We start from the raw sequence: 26,348 nt of genomic DNA, 5'->3' as shown, positions 1-26,348 counted from the left end.
AATTGCTTAAATTTACTTTTTTTCCCACCAGACATTGAAAAACAAAGTCTGGAGTAAATGGGAACATTAATTTAAAAACTTTTACTTATCATTTAACACTTTTTGTAACAAAATTAAAAAAATTAGTCATTACCGCAGTCAAAATCTCATTACCGCAACAGTCAGAAAACATCAACACTGACATATTTTCAAAATGACATGACAAACCTGAAAGAACATAATTTGGAGATTCTGCACATGCATTTAAAATCAAAGTATTATGCTTCTATTAATTAAATTAACATTTAATAAGCATCTGTTGCGGTAATGATAATCAAAATGTTGTGAAGCATTCTGACAAGACAATATTTCAAATTAACTGTAAAAAAATGATCTTACCTGGTAGTAGGGATGGGCATGATTAATCGACGATCGATAATTGATCGTTAAGAATTTAGTCGATGACATTAATTTGTTATTGATTAATCGAATACTTTTTTTATCTAATGCAGGTTGCGTTGCCTAGCGTAGCGTGTGTCTTGAAGCAGTTAAATGAATTTCACTGTGTGGCAGCAATTCAACATTTTACCACCAGGGTGCAATATTTGAAACCATACTCCGTTATGTTACCTTCCGTTTTGATTTAAAAAAAATAATCATGATGAGATCATGATTTTTTGGAACAAATGAGGTCTCTGTTTAAGATTGCAGCTCGCAGCTGCAGGTTCATATTCAAGCGCATATTCAGTTTGTTCAGTTTGTCTAACTAAATGTAGTTTAACTGTTTGCCACAAGTTGATCTTGTAATAAAGGTCTCATGGAGGAAAACACGCTGTATTTTTGTATTCAACATTTTTGAATTATAAAAGTTAAATAATAATTTTTTATTATAAAAAAATATTAATGATTAATCGATAGTCGATCGTTAATTCTCCCGACAATCGACTAAAAAAATGTAATCGAATGCCCATCCCTACCTGGTAGCCATCTTGAAGTAACTGGTCCATGTGCTTGGTCACTCAAAATCAAACTTTATTAAAATTCTGTATGTGTGCTTAAACTGTTCTCAAAAAGTGTTGCGGAGGATGAGAACATCAGGCATGGACACATCATTTTTCTAATTTTTCTTCATTATTATTATACATGAATATTCAGTAAATATTTTTTCTGTCATCTAAAGTAGTCTAGCAAAACATTTATTTTTTTCTTAATATTTTTGTGTTAATTTGATTAAATTACAACATAACGCATGTTCAAACACAGCCGGACACATTGCGGTAATGAGAATTTCAGCAGAAAATGAGATAAACTTTACAATTATAAATTCTTATGTTGAAATCACACATTGTGCAAGGTAGAACACAGTATTGTGTTAATTCTGATGCTTTTTAATGTTACTATATTACACATTTTTAAGCTAAAATCATTAGTGCCGTGGTGTTTTAATGGTTTCGTGAGAATCACCCATATAGAGACGTGACATATTTTTTTCCACAGCATGAAAAGTTTGCTAATTATCTGCTTTTTCTCTCTATAGAAACCACATGCATGCTTTTTGGTTTATGATAAGATCATAAGGAGTGTGCTCACAAATAAAATAAGAGAATAGAAAGGATAAATAAATATGATTACAACAGAAATAAATAAAAATATAAAAAATGAAACAAGTTGAACATTATGCATTAGTGGTATTGCAGAAAAAGTCTTTCAAAATCTTTCATTTTTCTTGTTTTTAACAAATTTAAGAGATTTTTGAAATGTTTCAATTTCAATTAGGAAATGTGGAAAGTTAGGCTGCGATTTAGAGAATTTTTGTTTGTGAATGAAATTTTTTCCAAATAAAATAAAAAAATTAACAATGTAATTAATTGGAATATTAGTTGCGCCTTCATAGTAACAAATTATTTATTTTAACTGAAAGGACTTGGAAGTATCAAGGTGTTTACTTAAAGGGATAGTTCACCCAAAAATGAAAATAATGTCATTAATGATTCACCCTCATGTCATTCCAAACTCGTAAGACCTCCGTTCATCTTCAGAAAACAGTTTAAGATGTTTTATATTTAGTCCGAGAGCTTGTTGGCCCTCCATTTGAAAATCTATGTACGGTATACTGTCCATGTCCAAAAAGGTAATAAATACATCATCAAAGTAGTCCATGTGACATCAGTGAGTCAGTTAAAATGTGTTGAAGCATTGAAAATACATTTAGGTCCAAAAATAACAAAAATTATGACTTTATTTAGCATTGTCTTCTCTTCTGCGTCTGTTGTGAAACTAAAGTCACGTGACTGCAGTGACACGGATGACGTGTTATCCTCAGACATGTTTGCGAAGTTCTTTTTTTTCAAATTTACAGTGTGCGTGCGTCTCCCTCAGACTGTAAACGAAGCCGGGCGCACAAAAAAACAAAAACAAAAAAGAAAACAGCCGGGGCGCACCAGATAACACGTCAGCCACGTCACTGCAGTCACATGACTTTAGTCTCTGAACCATAACTTCTTACGATGACACGCACATTCTCACTACGGCACGGCATCGTTTCTGCATCTTGTTCACTTTCCGCATATGTTACGGGAATGTTACTATGTCCTCTTTTCCGGGAGCGATCCCAGAACATTTACGGAAGCGTTTGTGTTCACAAAGAAGCCTCTCTGTCAATTATGCAAAAAAATTTAGACCAAAGTGCTGTAAGAATGAGGTTTACAGTACTCACTATCATCGTGTTTTGTTTTTTCCTCTCAGGTCTCTTCCCTCCTAGCAGCGGTTGTGCATACATTAATGGTTATAATATATGTCAAGACATGGCTCTGATCCGCCGCAGTCTGGGTTTGTGTCCACAGCACGACGTCCTCTTCGACAATCTCACCGTCCGAGAACATCTGCTCTTTTACACACAGGTAAACACAGATCACTTGAGAGTCTGTATTAGGAATCACCACTTATGTTATCTACTGTAGATAATATATTAGGATTGGGCAATATATCGGAATGTTTTCCCAGCCGGATATGGAATGAGACAATACCGTATGATATAACCATCCATCTTTATAACAAAAATGCACACTGAGGTCAGACGTAATGAAGTAGATAGACGTAATCTATTGTATACTGCTGAATATATATTTGGGTCAATATTCTCTTTATTTTGAAGCCAAATTTATTTTGTATTTTATATTTATTTTGAACTCCTATGTTTCCTTGTGTAGACTTAAAGACTTTATATTATTCATGAGTTCATGTCAAGCCTTAAGTCTGTTAATGAAGTTTAATTTATTTGCAGTTTAAGTATAGCTTAAGTCTGTATCTTTTGGATAAAAGCGTCTGCCAAACGCATAAATATAAATGTCAATTTAATAGCCGATTATGTCCTTGAGATATTTATTTCACTGCAGCACTCCAATTTCTCTTGTATGTCTCTCGTCTTCTAGCTAAAGGGTTTCCCTCGCAAAATGATCCCAGACGAGGTTGAGCGCATCATTCACATTCTAAACCTGGAAGATAAGCGGGATGCCAAATCCAAGACTCTGTCCGGAGGAATGAAGAGGAAGCTTTCCATCGGCATCGCCCTCATCGGAGACTCTAAGGTCGGTCTGCACAAACTGTGTTTGAAGTCACGCGTGTAATTTCTCGACCCCAGTGATGACATCACGCATGCATTTGTTATTTGTTATTTCCCTGCAGGTGGTGATGCTGGACGAGCCCACCTCGGGTATGGACCCATCAGCCCGACGGTCCACCTGGGACCTGCTGCAGGGCGAGAAGCGAGGCCGTACCATCCTGCTCACCACACACTTCATGGACGAAGCCGATCTGCTGGGCGATCGGATCGCCATCATGGCTGGCGGAGAACTGCAGTGCTGCGGCTCTCCGCTCTTTCTCAAAAACAAATACGGTAAGGATGGGATATTTGTTTTTGACTGCTAACATGAATAAATGCTGCTCTCTTGTGGTCAGACAACCATTTTACAAGTCTTCCTCTTCAACTTCTTACAGGTGCTGGTTACCACATGGTGATCGTAAAGGATGCTTTATGTAACGTGTCAGAGATCACCCGTCTGGTCCACATGTATGTGCCAAACGCTACATTAGAGAGCAGCGCTGGAGCTGAGCTGTCCTACATACTGCCTAAAGAGAGCACCAACCGGTGAGAGACCGCTTCACATTACATGTTTATCCCGTATAAGTATAATTGCATCAACTTACAACAGAAATGGCAAAAAATAAAGATTAAGCAAAGTAATTAGTCAAAAATAAGAGAAATTAAGCTTAATGGGTAATATTCTAGTTTAGGTGTTTTCAAACTTTTTGGAAGTAGAACCTCCTTGACCTAAATTATTTACTTGAGATTTTAAGTAAAAATTTTAATAATTTAAAAGCACAATTGCATTTAAACTTGTATTTTTCATCCATTTTAAAGTTTATATTAGTAGTATTTTACATAGTTATTGTTATTATTATCAGTTGATCGTTATCTGGTAATTTCCTTTTATTGGTACATAACACATATATTGTAGGGTATTGTAATGGTCACATGACGTGCAGAATTAAACAAAATATTTATTTTTTTGGTTAGGAAGTGTTTTATTTAGATTTATTATTTTTTAATTATTTACATTTAATTTTTAGGGCCCGAGCACGGAGGAGCAGGCCAGAATGGCCTGCACCGTAGGTGCAAAGCCCTATTGTTTTTGCTCAGATTCTTCTGCTTTTTCTTCTCCGAAATGAATCGCATTTTTGAGGGCCTAAACATGCTCGAAAACTCATGAAACTTTGCACACGCGTCAGAATTGACGAAAATTTACATGTGGTATAGGCGTCAGAAGTGGGCGTGTAGAAATGGCTCGATAGCGCCACCTGCAAAATTTCAAAAGAACAACCCTCACGCTACGAAAAACGTACAGATACGAAATTTGGTAGGATCGTCTATCACCCCAAGACCTACAAAAAAGTCCCTTGGAACCAGGCTCTAAAACCCACAGGAAGTCAGCCATTTTGAATTTTCGCTGTGATTTCTGTGAAAATTTTGGCATTTCAAGGCTTCGTACCTTAACGAACTCCTCCTAGAGATTTAATCCGATCATCATCATATTAGGTCAGTATCATCTAAAGGCCTTTGCGATGTTAAATTGCGGAGCTTTTGACTTTTCGTTGGAGGGCGTGTCCGTGGCGGCCTGACAAAGTTCAGTGTTTTCGCCATGAAACAGGAAGCTGTTATAACTAAGGCATACAATGTTCAATCTTCCCCACACTTCACACGTTTGATAAGGGTCTTGACCTGAACACATTTCCATGCCAAAATTCAGCTTCAGTCATAGCGCCACCTAGAGGTAGCAGGAAATGCCATGTTTTACGCCGTGATTTACTGCTCTTAGAGATTTAATCAAATCATCATCATATCTGGTCAGACTGATCTTAAGCCCTTTGCGATGATAAATTGTGAAGATCTTGACTTTTTGTTGGAGGGCGTGTCCGTGGCGGCCTGGCAAAGTGTGATGTTTCGCTATGAAACATGAAGTTGTTGTAATTCCGGCATACATTGTCCGATCTGCCCCAGACTTCACACGTTTGATAAGGGTCCTGGCCTGAACACATAAACATGGCATAATTCCGTAATAGTCATAGCGCCACCTAGAGGCAGCAGGAAATACCATGTTTTAAGCTGTGACTTACTGCTCTTAGATATTTAAACATATCAACATCATATTTCACCAGTGTAATCTCAAGACCTTGTGTGATGATAAAAAGCAACGACCTTGACTTTTCATCAAAGGGCGTGTCCGTGGCGGCCTCGCAAAGTATCGCTAAATGAAGCGCATTTTGACAGGCTAAACAAGCTCAAAAAGTCATAAAACATTGCACACACGTCAGAAGTGGCGAAAATTTACATGTGGCCTAGGCACCAGAAGTGGGTGTGTAGAAATGGCTCAATAGCGCCACCTGCAAAATTTCAAGAGAACAGCCCCGCCGCTATGAAAAACCTACAGATACGAGATTTGGTAGGGTCATCTATCCCCCCAAGACCTACAAAAAAGTATCTTGGAGCGAAGCTCTAAACCCCACAGGAAGTCAGCCATTTTGATTTTTCGCTGTGATTTCTGTGCAAATTTTGTCATTTCCAGCCTTCGTACTTTAACGAACTCCTCCTAGAGATTTTATCAGATCGTCATCATATTTGGTCAATCTCATCTAAAGGCATTTGCGATGTTAAATTGCGGAGCTTTTGACTTTTCGTTGGAGGATGTGTCCGTGGCGGCCTGACAAAGTTCAGCGTTTTCGCCATGAAACAGGAAGTTGTTATAACTAAGGCATACAATGTCAAATCTGCCCCACGCTTCACATGTTTGATAAGAGTCTCGACCTGAACACATTTTAATGCCAATATTCAACATCAGTCATAGCGCCACCTAGAGGTAGCAGGAAATACCATGTTTTACGCTATGATTTGCTGCTCTTAGAGATTTAATCAAATCATCATCATATTTGGTCAGATTGATGTTAAGCCCTTTGTGGTGATAAATTGTGAAGATCTTGACTTTTCGTTTAAGGGCGTGTCCGTGGCGGCCTGGCAAAGTGTGGTGTTTCACCATGAAACAGGAAGCTGTTGTAATTCAGACATACATTGTTCGACCTGCCCCAGACTTCACACGTTTGTTAAGGGTCCCGTCCTAAACACGTCAATATAATAATAATCAGGTACAGTCATAGCGCCACCTGCTGCACACAGGCGGTGTGGCACATACATATTTCTTTGAATATCCACCTATATTTACCCACTTTAATTCATATCCCCCTGCTTCACTGCTTTACTAATGCCATAGGGTAGCGGTGCACATGCGTGCGAGGGCCCTTCCATCGCTGCTTGCAGCTTTAATTTTTTATTGTAATTATTGTTTTTCATCAAATCACGAACCCCCTGCAATTCACTTACAAACCACTAGGGGTTCCCTGTTGTAGTTAATTTGTCACACATTCAGAATTGAAAGGTCCAGTTGAGTGCATTGCATTGTGGGATTTTAACCAGTGTGTTGTACTTTAATACTGCGATAGATCACGAAGTAGGTCATCTTGGTATTCATTTGCATGTACAAATTTGCGTACCACCACATACTTTCAAAAATTATCCAAAAAAAGTGACTTTTAGCATGGTAATATTTTAAGGACGTTACAGCGAATATTGGTGGTGAGCGCTTTGTCAATACAAGTTCTTTGGCTTCATCCATCTTTCCTGTTTTTGTAGAGAGAAAGGTCACGTCGTGACATATCGGTTTTCTACTGGTCACATATCTCAGCCCTTTTCACACAGACATTAGGGAAAATACACGGAAAATGCCATGACACGCGCGTCCTCACTACAGCACGCGTGTCCCTTATGGCATTGTTTCTGTCTGTCATTTATCATTCCCTGATGCATCAGTCCAGTTTGCCGACATTTCTCGTCGTGAATGTTAATCTGCATGTAAATCCCTCATTTTAAAGAGCTAAACCAGAATTTCTGGTTGCGATGACATGCACTTCCTCACTACGGCAGGCCCCTTACAGCATTGTTTCTGCGTCTTGTTCACACAGAATGCTTTCCGGAAATGTTAAATAAGCTTTTGTTTGCTCTGAAATCTCTCTGCAGATTTGAGCTGCTGTTTGCCGAGTTGGAGATGAATCGAGAGGAGTTGGGCATCGCCAGCTATGGAGCGTCAGTCACGACCATGGAGGAGGTTTTTCTCAGGTATTCATAGAAAAGTTCCTAATGCTTTGAGATGGTACAAATCCCATACAAGGACTTTCACCCTTATGACTTCATAAAGGCCCATATTCAAAAAAAACTTTTCAAAACTTATACAACCTTATGAGTCCAACTATTCCTTTAAAACTTTGCCCATGTTAGCATGAGAATCTAATTGTTTAACAGTGTTAATAAGTCAGAATGTATAAAAATAGCATTAGACATCGCCTTTAAAAATGAATTATATAGTATATAAATCTAATTATTGTATATACCAGGGTCGGCAAGCTCGTGGACTCCAGTTTGGATATTCAGGCCATCCAGCTTCCGCCTCTGCAGTATCAGCATGAACGCAGGTCACATGACTGGACGACGGACGACTCCAGCAGTGTTAGCGGTATGACTGACGTGACGGATTTTACTGACAGCGGCACTTTGATTTCCGAAGACTGCTCCAACATCAAACTGAACACGGGGGTGAGCGGATGTTTTTACTGAACATCGCTTTGTGCGTCCAAAATGACTTTAAAATATGCTAAATTTTTTCCGCAGGCTCGACTTTACATGCAGCAGTTTTACGCCATGTTCCTGAAGAGGGCGCTCTACAGCTGGAGGAATTGGAAAGTGATGGTGGCTCAGTTTTTGGTGCCGCTCATTTTCATCGTGTTGGCACTTGTGGTGGCCCGCACTCTTCCCGGGGGCCACAATGCCCCGCAGCTGCGTCTGCCTTTGGCTATGTACGGCACTACCCGCGTACCTGTGGCTATGGATGCCGATGCCGGACCGCTGGCCGCATCTCTGGCTGAGGTTTACGCAGCGCAGCTGCCATCCCAGAATGCAATAGCTGACATTAATATAACAGGTAAAGTGCACTTAACATATGCCGGCGTACTCACAGTAGTTGCTAGGGCTGAGTATCATTGTTTTATTTGTTTGTATTATCAGATTTTTCAGATTATGTGCTGTACAATTCTATGAGAGAGGGCGGAGCTTTCAATGAACGTTGCGTGGTGGGTGCCGCTCTCAGCAAATCCAGGACTCGCACCGAGATGATCGGCTATTTCAACAATCAGGGCTATCACACCTCCGCCACGGCTCTCATGCTGATCGACAACGCTCTTTACAAACAGCTGGCTGGACCCAACGCCTCCATCCTAACCGGAAATTACCCAATGCCACGCAATATGTCTGAAAACGCCCAAAACCAGCTATCGGAGTGAGTGTCTCCTTTCCTGAATAATATCTAGATTTAGGTTTCAGTATTAACTGATTCCCTGCCAGCCATTTTTTGAAAAGTTGCCAGCTAGCATTTTTTGTGATTTTCACAAAAGTTTCATAAAATGCCTTCCAGGAAAATGTTCTTCTAAAAATATGTAAACACACAAATAGTTCAAATGAAAGAACAGACTCTCTGCTTTCAAACAAACGATAAACAAAACGGGAAGAAGCGATTCATCATATTTATATTTTTTTCTCTGCTTATAAACTCTTAAATATGGGTATTTTTCTTTAAAAATACAAATTTATATTATTTTATTATTTAAATAATTGCATTTTTGTGAAGGAATGTTCTTAGATATCAGATTCAGAATGATTATCAAAACATACACGGAGTTTAAAATTAGTAAATAACGTTTTGGCTTCATTTTTTTCATAAATTGAGTCAGTGTGCCATCTAGTGGATAATCACAGTAAAATTCTTAGAAAGACTTTTTTTATGCAAATGTTTTCTCTTAATTGACGAGATAACTTGAAATAACTCGTCATTGACAAGATAACTCGTCATATAATATCGCAAATGTGCATATTGCTCTAAGCATATTGCAATGGTTTGCAATTTGCTAATGTCTGATTGTATATATATTTTTATTATAAGTTAAATTGATTTCGCAAACTTTTTGTCGTCATCTTGAGCATACCCGGTGAGACACCCGCATACCTTTTTAGAGTTTTAAATGTTTTTTTTTATTTTATGTAAATACTGGAAAATATATTTTTTTGTTTAAGTATGCGAGATCGTTTTGCATCTTATTTGATGGACTATTGTCTGATTGTATATATATTTTTATTATAAGTTAAATTGATTTCGCAAACTTTTTGGGATTTATATTATATGCAATATAATAATGCTTTATGTAAAGTTATTGTAGCTGTTCAATATTATTTTGAAAATGCCAGTACCAACCTGATTTTCTGTTTTTAGAAAATTTAAACAAAAAACATATTTGCATAAATGTACGCACTTGCTTAAAGATTTAATCTTGTTATTTTACTGTACCCGACATGAAGTTTAAAAAAGGGAATTGTGTTAAAGGTGCCGTAGAAAGTAAAACTGTATTTACACAGGCATAGATGAATAGATCAAAACAGATCAATCTCAACATAACACTGACTGTGACGTTAAATTAAATACAATGCTGTTGTTACAATGCTAAAAACAAAGCTGTGACTGCTGAGTTAGCGCTATATGCTAGTTAATGCTATATGTTACATTTACCACTCAGAAACGTCCATTTCCAGTCTCTGAATAATTGAACATTTCACAAAAAGGCTTGTTTGCACACACACAGAGAGCTACTGAAATGAGCTGCTCTGAGAAACAGCCAATCAGAGCAGAGTTCAACATAATTATTCATGACCCTTCCAAATTAGGTAAAAATAGACATTTCATTTTAAAAGTAAATCCTAGGGTTGTAAATGGACATGTAAAACAGTCTCTGGATCATTTCTATGTAAATATCAGAAAACATTGTAACATACTGAATCAATGCATTCTTTGGCACCTTTAAACAGCTAGTAAGGGAAACATCAGTCCTTCAAGTCAGTTTAGGCTTTATGTAGATCTTTTTATTCAGCATGAACTCTTGTTAACTTTGTGTTTTCTCTATGTTTTTCTCCACAGGGGTTCGACAGGTTTCGCCATCGCCATAAACCTCATGTACGGTATGGCATCATTAGCCAGCACCTTTGCTCTGCTCCTGGTGTCCGAGCGTTCGGTGAAGTCCACGCACGTGCAGAAGGTCAGCGGTGTTTACCTCTCCAACTTCTGGTTTTCTGCCCTGCTGTGGGACCTCGTCAACTTCCTGTTGCCCTGTTTGCTCATGCTGGTCAGTCTTAACTTAATCTGCAGTTTCATCATAACCAAACCAGATAAAAATGAAGTCACGGACGTGTTTTGTGGTCCCTCAGGTTGTGTTTCGGGGGTTTTCAGTGGACGCGTTTGTGGCTGAAAATCACCTGGTGGATGTTCTGCTGTTGTTGCTCTTGTATGGGTGGGCTGTGATTCCTCTCATGTATCTGCTCAGCTTCCTGTTCTCCACGGCCGCCACCGCGTACACACGCCTCACCATCTTCAACATGATCAGCGGCACGGCCACGTTCCTCGCCGTCGTCATCTTGAGCATACCTGGTGAGACACCCGCTTACCATCTTAGAGTTTCCAAATGTTTTTATTTTTTTTATTTTATGTAAGTGACTGCCAATAAAGTTCTGCTTTTTGTTTAACATGAATAATTTATGTAGTGTTTTGTGTGTTATGTCATATTTTAATAAGCACAGTTAAGTATTTGGGATCGCTGTAATGCAGTTTGTAATAATACAGTTTTTTCTTCTCATACATGTATATCTTTTTAAAGGATGGTTATTCATTAATTTGCAAAAATATTTTTATATTTAGTTGTGGACTATGACCTCAGGTTACTCAAGCATGTGTCACTTGCTTTCGTACATTATTTAGCAAATGCTGCTTCTTAGTCTAACCATCTGTTGCTTTCAGTCATTGAATCTTATGATCATCTTCCCCAGAGCTAAAATTGCAAGATCTCTCTCATCTTCTGGATAAAGTCTTCCTGCTCTTCCCGAACTACTGTCTGGGAATGTCCTTCAGCCAGTTCTACCAGAACTATGAGGTCATCACCTTCTGCACTTCCAGCAAGTTAGCAGAGTACATCTGCAAGTATTACAGTAAGTATCTGTCTGACATCACCTCAAAGAAAAAAACCCTGATCTAAAATATGAGGAGTTAAGGACTGTTTACATGCAAGACCACACTTCCCTACTGAAAAGACCAGCTAAAAACAGCCTAAGATGGTTGGTTGGTTTTAGCTGGTGTCCTAGACAGGTTTTAGCTAGTTTAGCAGGTTGGTTTTAGAGGGGTTTTGGCTAATTTCTAAGCTAGTCAAGCTGATCTTAGCTGGTTAGGCTGGAAGACCAGCTATGCCAGACTGTGAGGGCCAGCTTAAACCAGCGACTTCCATCTTAAACCAGCTAAGACCAGCCAAACAAGCTTTGCCAAGCTGGTCTCGCAGCCTGACCAGCTAAGAAAAGTGTTCAAAACCCCTTTAAAACAGCCTGCTAGACCAGCTTATCCAGCTAAATCCAGTGCCAAGTTGCATAAGCATAGCCACTAAGTTAAGACCTAATCTCACAAACCTGGCAAATAGTTAGGACTAAACAGTCTTCAAATAAGAGTCAATCGGCTTCAAATTAGAGTCAGTCTACCTTTTTATAACTGAAAGTTATGAGCAGTCTTGAAGAACAAGATGACTAACTTTGTATGACTAGTCTAAGCAGTTTATGCATCTAGACACAATCTGGAAGTCCAACTTAACCAGCTTTGCCAGGCTTAAACCAGGTACTTCCATCTAAAACCAGCTAGACCAGCCAACCAGTTTAGCCAAGCTGACCAAGCTTCCAGGCTGGTCAAGCTGGTTAAGCTGGTCTTCCAGCTTGACCAGCTAAGACCAGCTAAAAAGTGTCCAAAACCCCTCTAAAACCAGCCTGCTAGACCAGTTGCATAAGCATAGCCACTAAGTTAAGACTGTGTTTTAAGAACTAAACTCACAAACTGGCAAATAGTTAGGACTAAACCGTCTTACTTTTCGGCTTCAAATAAGAGTCAGTCTACCTTTTTATAACAGACTTAAAGTTATGAGCAGTCTTGAAGAAATAACTTTGTTTAACTAGTCTTAGCAGTTTATGCAACTGGCCACATGCTGGAAGACCAGCTTAAGCTTTGCCAGGCTTAAACCAGCTAAGACAATCATCTTAACCAAGCTGGTTTAATCCAGAGGGTTAGCTGGTTTCCCAGCCTGACCAGCTAAAAGGTGTCCAAAACCCCTCTAAAACCAGCCTGCTAGACCAGCTTACCCAGCTAAATCCAGTGCCCAGTTGCATAAGCATAGCCACTAAGTTAAGACTGGGTTTTAAGAACTAATCTGACAAACTAGCAAATATTTACGACTAAACTGTTTTACTTTTCGGCTTCAAATTAGACCAATCTACCTTTTTATAACGGACTTTAAAAAGTTATGAGCAGTCTTGAAGAAATAACTTGATGACTAACTTTGTTTAACTAGTCTAAGCAGTTTATGCAACTGGCCACATGCTGGAAGACCAGCTTAAGCTTTGCCAGGCTTAAACCAGCTAAGACAATCATCTTAACCAAGCTGGTTTAAGCCAGAGGGTTAGCTGGTTTCCCAGCATGACCAGCTAGAAGGTGTCCAAAACCCCTCTAAAACCAGCCTGCTAGACCAGCTTACCCAGCTAAATCCAGTGCCCAGTTACATAAGCATAGCCACTAAGTTAAGACTGGGTTTTAAGAACTAATCTGACAAACTAGCAAATAGTTACGACTAAACTGTTTTACTTTTCGGCTTCAAATTAGACCAATCTACCTTTTTATAACTGACTTTAAAAAGTTATGAGCAGTCTTGAAGAAATAACTTGATGACTAACTTTGTTTAACTAGTCTAAGCAGTTTATGCCACTGGCCACATGCTGGAAGACCAGCTTAAGCTTTGCCAGGCTTAAACCAGCTTAGACAACCATCTTAGCCAAGCTGGCCAAGCTTCCAGCCTGGTCAAGCTGGTTTAAGAGTTCTCAGCCTGCTAGACCAGCTTACCCAGATAAAACCAGGCTGGGAGACCAACTAAAACCAGCCAGCCAGCTTATGCTTATTTTAGCTCAGTGAATCATGTGGATCATGTGATTAGAAGTGTGTTTTGGGTGTTTATTATCATGGCTGTGATTTGGCTATAGGCATGAGGTCTTCAATGATAACACGATTGTAAGTCTCAAATGTTTTTGAGATACAGCTAACAGTGTCAGCACAAGAGTTTTCATCAAAGTTATGCCGCCTTGTTGTTCTCAGTACTGTTTTTGCTGGTTATTTGCAGACATTACATATCAAGTCAACTACTTTTCCATGGAGGAGCCCGGTGTGGGTCGATTCCTGGTAGCTATGTCCCTGCAGGGTGTGGTGTTCATCATCCTCCTCTTCCTCATCGAGCTCCAGTGCGTTCACACGCTCCTCAACCTCTGCAGGAGACACAAGAAGGTGAGAGAGGAAGGGAAGATTGACGTCCGGTGTGCTTTGAAAGGTTTCTGCAGGAGCTCACAGTCATGAATGTGTGTGATTGTCAGGGCCTGCTGCTGGTAGAAGAAGGTCTTCAGCCTGAGGACAGAGACGTCGCGGAGGAGAGGAAGAGAATTTTAGAGTGTCAGCCGGTGGTCGAGTCCATGGTGGGCAGCCCACTTATCCTGCAGGAGCTTAGTAAGGTACAGGGTCATCTTACTGAGGTTTTTGTTTACATCATAAGTCTCCTTTTACAGTACATTGAATATGTTTGTGTCATATATTTCATGCACCAATATAACATTTTTACACCGTTTCTGATAGCCAATTAATCATATGATTAAATATTTTGCAATATTTTTAAGCCTGTATTTATACATTTTCTGTATAATGAATGTTTTTTTTTTTTTTAGTTTGAAACTAGTAGTTTACCGATATGTGTATTTTTTATGCTTGATACAGATATTGCTAAAATGCTGTGGCCAATTGTTCGATATTAGACTGATATAACAAGAATGTCACAGCAAATGGGAGATTTACTTTAATCACTTTCTCGTTACATTGGTCTAATATTGGCCATGATGCTTTATCAATATCGGCCAAAATAGAAATAAAAAACATGGGTAGGCCACTAGTTTTCATTTTTGCCAGAGTTGAAAATCTTTGATTTGTGTTACGTCAGGTTTACTCGGGTGGACCGTCGCTGTTGGCTGTGGACCGATTGTCCCTGGCAGTCGGAAAGGGCGAGTGTTTCGGTTTGCTGGGGTTTAATGGTGCAGGAAAGACCACAACCTTTAAAATGTTGACTGGAGATGAAAGCGTAACATCAGGAGATGCCTTTATCGATGGTTACAGCATCCTCCGAGATGTGAAAAAGGTCTGATGTTTATTCTTTTGATGATTGGGATGATTATTATTGTAATTATGTTGGCTTGACATTTTTATTTATTTATTTATTCATTTAGCTGACGCTTTTATCCAAACATTATGGACATAGCTTTATGTTAGTTCATGCTAGCCTTAATGCTAAATCATACTAAAATCATGATAGATTCATGCTAAATTATGCTAGCTTTATGGTAAATCATGTTAACTTTGTGTTAAATCATGCTAGCTTTATATTAAAACATGTTAGCCTTAATACTAAATCATACTAACATCATGATAGCTTCATGCTAAATCATGCTAGCTATATGCTAAATCAGGTTAGCTTTATGTTAAGTCATGTTAGCCTAAATGCTAAATCATACTAAAATCATCATGATAGCTTCATGGTAAATCATGCTAGCTTTATGTTAAATCATGTTAGCCTTAATGTAAAATCATACTAACATCATGATAGCTTCATGCTAAATCATGCTAGCTTTATGTTAGATCATGTTAACTTTAATGCTAAATCATACTATCATCATGATAGCTTCATGCTAAATCATGCTAGCTTTATGTTAAATCATGCTAACTTTGTGTTAAATCATGTTAGCCTTAATGTTAAATCATACTAACATCATGATAGCTTCATGCTAAATCATGCTAGCTTTATGTTAAATCATGCTAACTTGATGTTAAATCACGTAAGCCTTAATGTTAAATCATACTCACATCATGATAGGTTAAAGGGACACCATGAAACTTTTGGCCACTAGGGGGTGCTAGACACGTATTTTTCACTTCTAGCGCCCCTAGAGCCCACAAGCGCCGCAGCACTGTCGCAAAGGAAAGGAACTGGCCAACCTTAAAACTAAACTAAAAACTAAACATTTAAAATGCTAAACGATCAACATTTTGAGACAACAGGAGAAACGCAGTCATGTTACAACTTTCTGATGAGGAACTCGTCGTGGCAGAAGCCATTTCTCAATCTGAAGGTTGCAGCCTCCGGATGTCGTATTTCTAATACGTCATCAAGACTGTCTTATTTCACAATATTAACAATTACAAAGTTGACTATTATACTTAGTTAATCGTAAATTGTTGCAGTATGCTTATGACTTGCGAATGTAATGCTCAGTTTACCTTAATAACCCAGGCTTGATGACGTGTGCAGCCTGCATATTTGACCTCCGGAGGCTGCAGCCTTCCAATTCAGAAACGACCAGACGTATTTCCTTGCCTTTTTCCAAACAAATATTGTTGCATCCTCTCTCTCTCCCTCGCCACCAGGATTTTCCGCAATGGCGCTCGTTATTCCTCTTTTTTGTGTGAAAATCGCTCCAAATCCAAGTAAACCGATGCGTTTAGGTCTGCCGCTTTGTAATACGTCACGCGAGTGACAGCGGAACGCAGCAAATGAGGAAGAGAGAAGAGAGAAACGCTCGGATCTGATTGGTGAATGAATAGGGTTTGGTTTTACACTGTGAGCAAGTTTGAGTGCTATAGCATCCTGGATTGTAATGTAAATATCATAGACACAGTAAAAAGAAAGGTAAATACGTGAACACAGCATCTGAATACAGGGAACTATATGCAATATAATCGCCGTAATTTATAAAGAACATCGCATTTATGTATGAATCAACAGTTTATATAAAAAATTGCCTTAAAGGGGAATCGAACCCGGGTCGCCCGTGTCATAGGTCCGTGACACTAAAGACTGTGCCACAGAGTCACATAATAGAAACTGCTCTCTACACTCCTTAAGTAGCCTCCAGCAAAATTCACGTTAAAAACAAATTGTGTGGAGGAAGTGACGTATGCCGTAAAGCAGTCGAATTTTGTAGTTTTTTTTGTGCTCTGGTTACTACCACAAACCCTAAGTTTTAAAATACGAGTAAAAGTGATACAGACCCCGTCAGGCTATGGTAGACATGTCATTCAACCTATTTAAAGTCGATGTACTATCACAAGGGTCTTGAAAATGTATTATGAAGGTTGAAAAATTACATGGTGTCACTTTAATGTTAAATCATGCTAGCTTCATGTTAAGTCATGTTAGCCTTAATGCTAAATCATACTAACATCATGATAGCTTCATGCTAGCTTTATGTTAAATCATGTTAACTTCGTGTTAAATCATGTTAGCCTTAATGTAAAATCATACTAACATCATGCTAGCTTCATGTTAAATCATGTTAGCCTTAATGCTAAATCATACTAACATCATGATAGCTTCATGTTACATCATGCTATAGCTTTATGTTAAATCATACTAACATCATGATAGCTTCATGCTAAATCATGCTAGCTTTATGTTAAATCATGTTAACTTGGTGTTAAATCACGTAAGCCTTAATGTTAAATCATACTCACATCATGATAGGTTAATGTTAAATCATGTTAGCCTTAATGCTAAATCATACTAACATCATGATAGCTTCATGCTAGCTTTATGTTAAATCATGTTAACTTCGTGTTAAATCATGTTAGCCTTAATGTAAAATCATAATAACATCATGCTAGCTTCATGTTAAATCATGTTAGCCTTAATGCTAAATCATACTAACATCATGATAGCTTCATGTTACATCATGCTATAGCTTTATGTTAAATCATACTAACATCATGATAGCTTCATGCTAAATCATGCTAGCTTTATGTTAAATCATGTTAACTTGGTGTTAAATCACGTAAGCCTTAATGTTAAATCATACTCACATCATGATAGATTAATGTTAAATCATGCTAGCTTCATGTTAAATCATGTTAGCCCTAATGCTAAATCATACTAATATCATAATAGCTTCATGCTAACTCATGCTAGCTTCATGTTAAATCATGTTAGCCTTAATGCTAAATCATACTAACATCATGATAGCTTCATGCTAAATCATGCTAGCTTTATGTTAAATCATGCTAACTTCATGTTAAATCATGTTAGCCTTAATGTAAAATCATACTAACATCATGATAGCTTCATGCAAAATCATGTTAGCCTTAATGTTAAATCATACTAACATCATGATAGCTTCATGCTAACTCATGCTAGCTTCATGCTAACTGATGCTAGCTTTATGTTAAATCAAGCTAGCTTCATGTTAAATCATGTTAGCCTTAATGCTAAATTATACTAACATCATGCTAGCTTCATGCTAAATCATGCTAGCTTTATGTTAAATCATGTTAACTTCGTGTTAAATCATGTTAGCCTTAATGTAAAATCATACTAACATCATGATAGCTTTATGCTAAATCATGTTAGCCTTAATGCTAAATCATACTAACATCATGATAGCTTCATGTTAAATCATGCTATAGCTTTATGTTAAATCATACTAACATCATGATAGCTTCATGCTAAATCATGCTAGCTTTATGTTAAATCATGTTAACTTCGTGTTAAACCATGTTAGCCTTAATGTAAAATCATACTAACATCATGCTAGCTTCATGTTAAATCATGTTAGCCTTAATGTTAAATCATACTAACATATTAGCTTCATGTTAAATCATGCTATAGCTTTATGTTAAATCATGCTAACTTTGTGTTAAATCATGTTAGCCTTAATGCTAAATCATACTAACATCATGATAGCTTCATGTTAAATCATGTTAGCCTTAATGTTAAATCATACTAACATCATGATAGCTTCATGTTAAATCATGCTATAGCTTTATGTTAAATCATGTTAACTTTGTGTTAAATCATGCTATCTTTATATTAAAACATGCTAACAACCAGCTATATTACTAAAAATTCCATGTGAAACCTGTCAAACTTCAAATGTGACCAGTCACGGAAAGTAGGGACACAAGTCGGATCTGGGCCATTTTGAGTTATTCACAGATTCTGAAAGTGCACTTTCTAAGCTTTCCAACGATGTGTAACACATGGAAATCTGATAACATATGGAGAAGGTGTGGCCATTTGAATATAGGAACTCAGAAATACTCAAACCGAGAAAATCGAGACGAAAGAGACTCTTCTTTCCAACTGGGGGAGACAATAGGGCTCATTTACATCTCATTAAGCTAAGCCATACCCTCTGTAAAGCCGTTTTGAGATACTGATGTTCTAGCATCATGTAGTATTTTATGACAGAAGTCCAAATGACAACATGCAAAAATAAACATTGACTTTTTACCTTTGTGTTGATCACAACTCGAATCCAGTCTGTTTCAGATGATCCAATGACCATTTTGTCCACAAATGCGTATAATCCGTGAAATAAAGATGTATAGTCTATATTGTTGACATCAGATTTCGCATGAATGTCTAGTAATACAACATAATATACAATCTGAGGACTATTTACATCGTAACATGTAAGGGTATATGATTACACTCCGTTAAACACGTGAACCCGCCTTCAAAGTTAAGTTTTTATTTTATAGGTAGTATAACAGATCATCCAAACAGCGCCGTCGAAAACGTGACGTCCTTTAAAGATGTTACCAATCGCTCGCTCGTTCCTCCATCAGCCAATGACTTCATGGAAAATATTGATAGACAAAACATGTAGCCAATTATATAATGAATTCAACAATCTTTATGTAAATTCTGTGTGTTTGGACTCGTGCTGCGCTGCAGGAACTGACAAAGAGATGACGACAAAGTACCGCGAGAGCGACTCGAAATTAAACTACTCCGAAAGATTTCTTGAGGAGCTCTCGCGGTACTTTGACGTCATCCGACTGCGGCGCCGCATAAAGTCAGTGACGCGGCTGACGTACGATGCAGCTGACTGTTATTTGTTCCGCCCCAGCTTCTTTTATTTTTCTTTCGTTTTGTGCGCCCGAACTTTACAGTCTGGGGAGACGCACGCTATACGCTTGAAAAAACAACAACTTAGCAAACATATCTGAGGAACAGGGCAGCCACGTCACTACAGTCACGTGACTTCGCGCTCGAGCCGGAAGAGAAGACAATGCTGAATAAAGTCGTAATTCCGCTATTTTTGGACCAAACTGTATTTTCGATGCTGCAACACGTTCAAACTGACCCACTGATGTCACATGGACTACTTTGATGATCTTTTTATTACCTTTCTGGACATGGAAACCATACATAGATTTTCAATGAAGGGGACAGAAAGCTCTCGGACTAAATCTAACGTTAAAACATCTTAAACTGTGTTCCGAAGATGAACGGAGGTCTTCCGAGTTTAGAACGACATAAGGGTGAGTCATTAATTACATTATTTTCATTTTTGGGCGAACTATCCTTATTTAGTAGTCACGCTGTTCCCTTTGGGGGCGGAGGCGAAAACACAAGCTTATACAGTATGTAAATATACACAGACAATGACGCCCCCCGCTGCACGCTAGAATCTCTGGAAAAACAAGCCTATTTTAACCGCAAAATGTACGCTTTTAAATATACAAAAACTGCTATCTCAAACATGGAGAGGCTTCTTCGTGATCTCAACTAACAGATTCTCCAATAAAACGAAAATCACAAATTTTGAAAAAAAAAACTTTGTTTCTCATTTTCTCGGAACTTGTGCTGCCGACTTGTGTCCCTGGTTTCCGTGACGGGTCACAAATGGTTTTAAAAGTTCAGACCAGGCTTTGTCAAGCCAACATAAAGTTTGTCTTCAAACTGTTCTATCTAGTTATGATGTTTGTTTTATGAGTATTATTTTTTATTATGATGATTTTTATTAATATTTTATTATATTATAATATTAAGAAAATGTTCTGCTACAAATTTACCAAAAACTTGATGCAGTTAAGCTGCGATACATAACTTTTGCCTCTCTACTGCCATCTCTGTTTGAAAAATAAATTGCAGGTATTTGTGGAGTATTTTTTGTACGTGTTGTGCTTTACCCCATGATTCTGCGCAGATTAATCTGATGTCATCAGAGTAGATTTGTTGTTATACATCAATTTTTTATGTATTTTCTCAACATTAGATTTTTGTTTATTTTTGCTGAAAGAAGTTTAGATTGCAGCATTAAACATTTATTACAAAAGAAGGCTGGGCTCAGTGATAAATGTGTCCTTTCTTTGTTGCGTGTCCACAGGTTCAGCAGAGGATTGGCTATTGTCCTCAATTTGACGCTGTGTTGGATCACATGACGGGACGTGAGACCTTGAGCATGTACGCCCGATTAAGAGGCATTCCAGAGAAATATGTGTCAGCGTGCGTCGAAAACGTCCTGCGTTCACTGCTGATCGAACCCCACGCTGACAAACTCGTCCGCAGCTACAGGTATAAAAATAAGTCTGGAGAGAGGATGTAAAAACAGATGAATAAATGCTGTAATATGATGGATAGGTTGAAGAAGGTTTAGATATTTTGGATGAGATTTTGTTTGGTTTTCTTCTGCACAGCGGTGGTAATAAGAGGAAGTTGAGTGCAGGCATGGCTCTGATCGGAGGGCCGCCTGTGATTTTTCTGGATGAGCCGTCGACTGGCATGGACCCTGTGGCCCGCCGCCTGCTATGGGACGCAATTACACGCACCAGAGAGTCTGGCAAAGCCATCATCATAACATCACACAGGTCAGTCACGCATCACCTGCCACATTCAAATATCTGCATATGAAATGCAAATTAGTGGGTAGTTACGCTCTCTCTTCCTTCTTTGCAGTATGGAGGAGTGTGAGGCGTTGTGTACGCGGTTGGCTGTCATGGTAAACGGTCAGTTTAAGTGTCTGGGCAGCCCGCAGCACTTGAAGAGTAAATTTGGGAGTGGTTACACACTACTGGCAAAGGTTCACATGGAGGGAGATTTAGGGGAAATGGATCTTCAGCTCTTTAAAGACTTTATTGAAAGCACTTTTCCAGGTACTTTGAGAGCCTGTTTGTGTTTATCATAAAAAAACAGGTCAGGGTTCTTAACCACTTGTTTTATGACTTTTGCAGGAAGTTTATTGAAGGATGCACATCTGGGAATGGTACACTATCACTTAACTGATAAAACCCTCACCTGGGCACAGGTACGTCTCATGCACCACAATCATTCTGATGATCACATACTCGCATTGTATTTGTGTATTTGTGCAATGTGTTTATTGAGCATAAGTATCAATTATGGAAAGCTCAGGACAGAAAACATAGAAATTGTGGAATAATTTTGTTAAATGTGAGGTCAAAATTGCCTTAAAAGTACATTTATTTTGGCATTTATATGGTGAAATAAACATCAGAGATGCTTGTCACAAGCTACTAATACCGGAACCACACACTGGTGATATAGTAATGATGAAAAACATTTGAAAAACATCTATGCATGCAATACCCAAATGATCTACAACCTATCAGGGTTATTACTGTTAAGTAAAACTAACTAAAACTATTAAAAATGAAATTTAATTCAAATCATGGGCCTAAGTATAAGTAGTTAAAAACTTGAAGTAAAAAGAATTTAAAAATGTTGCCTAAGCAAAAACTGAAAGTAAGTTTAAGTTGAGGCACTAAAATTATTAACTAAAACAAAAATAAAACTACAACTGAAATAAAATAAATACTAAAATAAAAATACATTTTGAAACTTAAATTGCAGTATCATTGTGAGATTTTTAACAAAAAAAGAAGAAAAAAACTCATAGCAAAGTTACAAAAATTTAGACTAAAATTAACATAAAATCTAAAAATATAAGATAATTCAGAATATTAATAAAATTTAAATGTGTAAAAACTAAAATAAAAACTAAAACTGAAATATAAAATCTAAAAATATAAGATGATTCAGAATATTAATAAAATTTAAATTTGTGAAAACTAAAACTTAAATAAAAATACATTTTGAAACTTAAATAGCAATATCATTGTGATTTTTTTTTATTTTAAAAATAAATGACCAAATCCCATAGCAAAAAAAAAAAAAAAAAAAATTAGACTAAAATTAACACAAAATCTAAAAATCTAAAATAATTTAGAATATTAATAAAATTTAAATGTGTAAAAATTAAAACTTAAACAAAAATACATTTCGAAACTTAAATAGCAATATCATTGTGATTTTTTTTTTTTAAATAAATGACCAAATCCGATAGCAAAAAAACAAAAAATTAGACTAAAATTAACACAAAATCTAAAAATATAAAATAATTTAGAATATTAATAAAATTTAAATGTGTAAAATTAAAACTTAAATAAAAATACATTTTGAAACTTAAATAGCAATATCATTGTGAAAATCTTTATGACCAAATCCCATAGCATAAAAACTAAAAATTGGACTAAAATTAACACAAAATCTAAAAATCTAAAATAATTCAGAATATTAATAAAATTTAAATGTGTAAAAATTAAAATAAAAACTGAAACTTAAATAAAAATACATTTTGAAACTTAAATAGCAACATCATTGTGAAATTTTTAATAAAAACTAAAAAAAGACAAAAACTCATAGCAAAGTTATTAAAAATTTGACTAAAATTAACATAAAATCTAAAAATATAAGATATTTAGAATATTAATAAATTTAAATTGAGTAAAAACTAAAATAAAAACTACAACTGAAATAAAAATCTTAAATCTAAAAATATGAGATAATTCAGAATATAAATAAATTAATAAAAAATAAAAATAAATGACCAAATCCCATAAAATTAGACTAAAATAACATAAAATCTAAAAATATAAGATAATTCAGAACATTAATACAATTTACATTTAGTAAAAACTACAACTGAAATAAAAACAAATTTGGAAACTAAAATAGCAATATTAGTGTGAAAACTTGACAAAAACTCATAGCAAAGAAACAAAAAATAAAGGTAACATAAAATATAAAAATTCAAGATCATTTAAATTAAATTAAAACGTAAATAACTTTGCAACATACTCATCAAATTACCTTGTAAATTAAAAAGAGTGTTATATATGAAGAGTTTGGTTCCAAAACGCGATAAATGCCATTTTTGAAAAAAAAAGAGTTACTGCCAAAATCAGTATTATATCAGGTCAGTAGTTAAAAGTAAATTCTTAATTTTACGCAAAATCCAATACCCGCCGTGATATTCTGTCATCTTTTCTCCCTTTTTTCCCAAAATGAGACAAACGCCACTCCTCCTTTTTTACAGAACGCAATAAATCCATTTCTGATATTACAGCCCACCAGTCACGCAATGTAAACAAACATGGAGTCCTAGTTTTCCTCATCTACTTTGTATTTCGTGATCAACAAACAAAACAAAATAATACTTTAATTGCATTGCTAAACCCGTGATGGTTTTCTGTGACGGGAAAGAAACGTAAGCCATCAACATCTAATAATTTACGCGAGAGGCACTCGGGTGCTTGCTCTCCAGACAGCATCAAGCCTATCATGCTAAAACATTGACCCCAGGGGATCTTATGAAAACTTTACATTATTTTACTCAAAGTCAACGAAAATCGAGCGGGACCAAAACATTTTACAGATGATCGCTGTGAAAATGTAAAGAGACGACGTCAAGTATAACCGCAGCAATGTGTTCTTAATATAACAAAGTAAGTGTTTTGGTTAATGCCATTAATGTTTATTTTTTAATCATTGTATACCACTACTCAACTAAATAAATATAAAATGGTAAAAGATGAATGCACATTTATACATTGATTTAATAGATTTATAGCATTTTGAAATAAAAATCTGTCATGGATTTATTGGATTTTGTGGAAAAAATTATTCGTTTTTATAATAAATCTTTGAAAATCAAGTTATGGATTTGAATTTTTTATGTTTTTATAACCTAATGATGCTATGTGAAAGTTTGTAACAGAAAATAGTTGTTTTCATCTTGTCACTTTCTTGGTATAGAAAACACGTTTTTACCGAAATTTGTCAAAATGGATTTATTGCGTTTTGGAACCAAACTCTTCATATTTACTTCTGACTTGTTGCTAAAATGTGCAGCATACATCCTTAGCACACTGAGTGTAATACTGCATCCCACAATGCATTGCATTTGACCCTAGTTATTTTTTAAATAAAATGTTTCACACATTAAATTAGTTTTCTGACAACCTGCAAATATATTTCTAACACGTCTTTGTTCTGTAGGTGTTTGGGGTTTTAGAAACAGCCAAAGAGAAATACCGCATCGAGGACTACTGCGTGAGTCAAATCTCTCTGGAGCAGGTCTTCCTCAGCTTCGCTCAGTTCCAACACTGTTCACAGGACAGCAGGAAATGACATCACGAGACATAAACGGGGCGATGAGCTCCTTCAGTTTGCCTTCACGTGTTGAAGAGAAAGAGCCTGAGCTAACTGACTCTGGATGGAGTCACACCACAGGACATTGCTCAGGTCTTCTCGCATACACGCATAACATACAGATCTAACATCTCCCAAACACAACCACTGTGTCACACAGAAACAGGACCACTGTTGCTGTATTCTGTGTTTATTTAACGTCCAGGTGTGTGTGTTTGCGAGCGGTTTGAAGGGATGGGGAAGTTCTTCACAACATCATCTCAAATGGTGCATCTTGCGTCCTTTGGTTGAATTTTTAATCGGTGGTTGAAACCGACTGACAAATGTCTCATAAAATGTCTACTGAGCGCGCTTGTGTAGGACTGTGATGTTATTTATGAATGTCTTTTTCGTTCGTTTTTTTTCATCTGACTGTGGTCTTAATGGTACGTGTGCTTGCCTCTTTCAAATAAACTAAGCGAAAAAGGTGAAAGCTTATACGAATATGGGACTTAAAGAATGGGAAATAAATAAAAAAAATGCTGCATTTTTTTGCAATTAGTAAGTAAATAAATATAAAGTTTTATATTTATCAAATAGTTTTGTTCCACATTTATTTGCTATTTATTATCAGTTATTTGGCAGACATCAGTTTCTCTTATTGAATTGAATGTGCACTCGAAAAAATGCTGGGTTTGGTCAAAAAAGGGACGAACCCAAGCATTTGGGTTGTAATTTAACCTGTGTTGAGTTGTTTTAACCCATTTTTGGGTTAATAAAAGTCCTCATCGAGTCGCATCAAAATAATCAACATTCCTTTATATTTCAGTAAAAATATAGAAATGCTTTAAAAAAAAAAATCCCTTCAAATGTTTTAATGCATTTTCACCCAACATTTCCAATTATAATCTTGTTTTATGTATATAGTAACGTGTAAAACCACCAGGATTTGACTGTTGTAAAATGTTTATTTCATATCGGACCACTAGAGGGCTCAGAGTCATTTCGATATGCAAAATGCCTACTTATGTGATGAGAACCAAAAACCACAATGTTTAATCTTATTAAAGGGATACTTCACCAATTTAGCATTCAGCTTTGTATCTGTAGAAACCCGGCAGTATTACTGAATGACCATGTTTTCCTCCCTCATTTCCCCCTGAGAGGAGAGATATCTGCATTTTGGTTCTGCAAAAAAGTCCTCCGATGATGTAATATGACGATTTTTGCATCATCGGAGGACTTTTTTGCAGAACCAAAATGCAGATATCTCTCCTCTCAGGGGGAAA

The 26,348-nt window shown here is 36.8% G+C and overlaps 1 protein-coding gene across 1 annotated transcript in view; it reads left to right on the top strand.

The window, feature by feature from the left end:
• LOC141362859 (phospholipid-transporting ATPase ABCA3-like) overlaps positions 1–26,127 on the top strand; it is a 67,961-nt gene extending 41,834 nt beyond the window's left edge. Inside the window, exons 13-31 of the mRNA XM_073865117.1 lie at positions 2,725–2,879; positions 3,411–3,566; positions 3,664–3,874; positions 3,976–4,126; positions 7,604–7,702; positions 7,978–8,176; positions 8,252–8,561; positions 8,645–8,915; positions 10,602–10,806; positions 10,889–11,108; positions 11,504–11,662; positions 13,876–14,036; positions 14,123–14,257; positions 14,737–14,931; positions 20,957–21,144; positions 21,267–21,437; positions 21,526–21,722; positions 21,801–21,874; positions 24,928–26,127. Of these exons, the coding sequence (XP_073721218.1) occupies positions 2,725–2,879; positions 3,411–3,566; positions 3,664–3,874; positions 3,976–4,126; positions 7,604–7,702; positions 7,978–8,176; positions 8,252–8,561; positions 8,645–8,915; positions 10,602–10,806; positions 10,889–11,108; positions 11,504–11,662; positions 13,876–14,036; positions 14,123–14,257; positions 14,737–14,931; positions 20,957–21,144; positions 21,267–21,437; positions 21,526–21,722; positions 21,801–21,874; positions 24,928–25,059 (3,389 nt within the window). The 3' untranslated portion in view covers positions 25,060–26,127. The remainder of the gene's footprint in view (positions 1–2,724; positions 2,880–3,410; positions 3,567–3,663; positions 3,875–3,975; positions 4,127–7,603; positions 7,703–7,977; positions 8,177–8,251; positions 8,562–8,644; positions 8,916–10,601; positions 10,807–10,888; positions 11,109–11,503; positions 11,663–13,875; positions 14,037–14,122; positions 14,258–14,736; positions 14,932–20,956; positions 21,145–21,266; positions 21,438–21,525; positions 21,723–21,800; positions 21,875–24,927) is intronic.
• The last annotated feature ends 221 nt before the right edge of the window (positions 26,128–26,348 follow it).

This window comes from Misgurnus anguillicaudatus, unplaced genomic scaffold (genome assembly GCF_027580225.2).
Source record: "Misgurnus anguillicaudatus unplaced genomic scaffold, ASM2758022v2 HiC_scaffold_29, whole genome shotgun sequence".
Lineage (NCBI taxonomy): Eukaryota > Metazoa > Chordata > Actinopteri > Cypriniformes > Cobitidae > Misgurnus > Misgurnus anguillicaudatus.
Note: the sequence above shows the minus strand (reverse complement) of the source record. Positions and strands in the feature narration are given on the sequence as shown.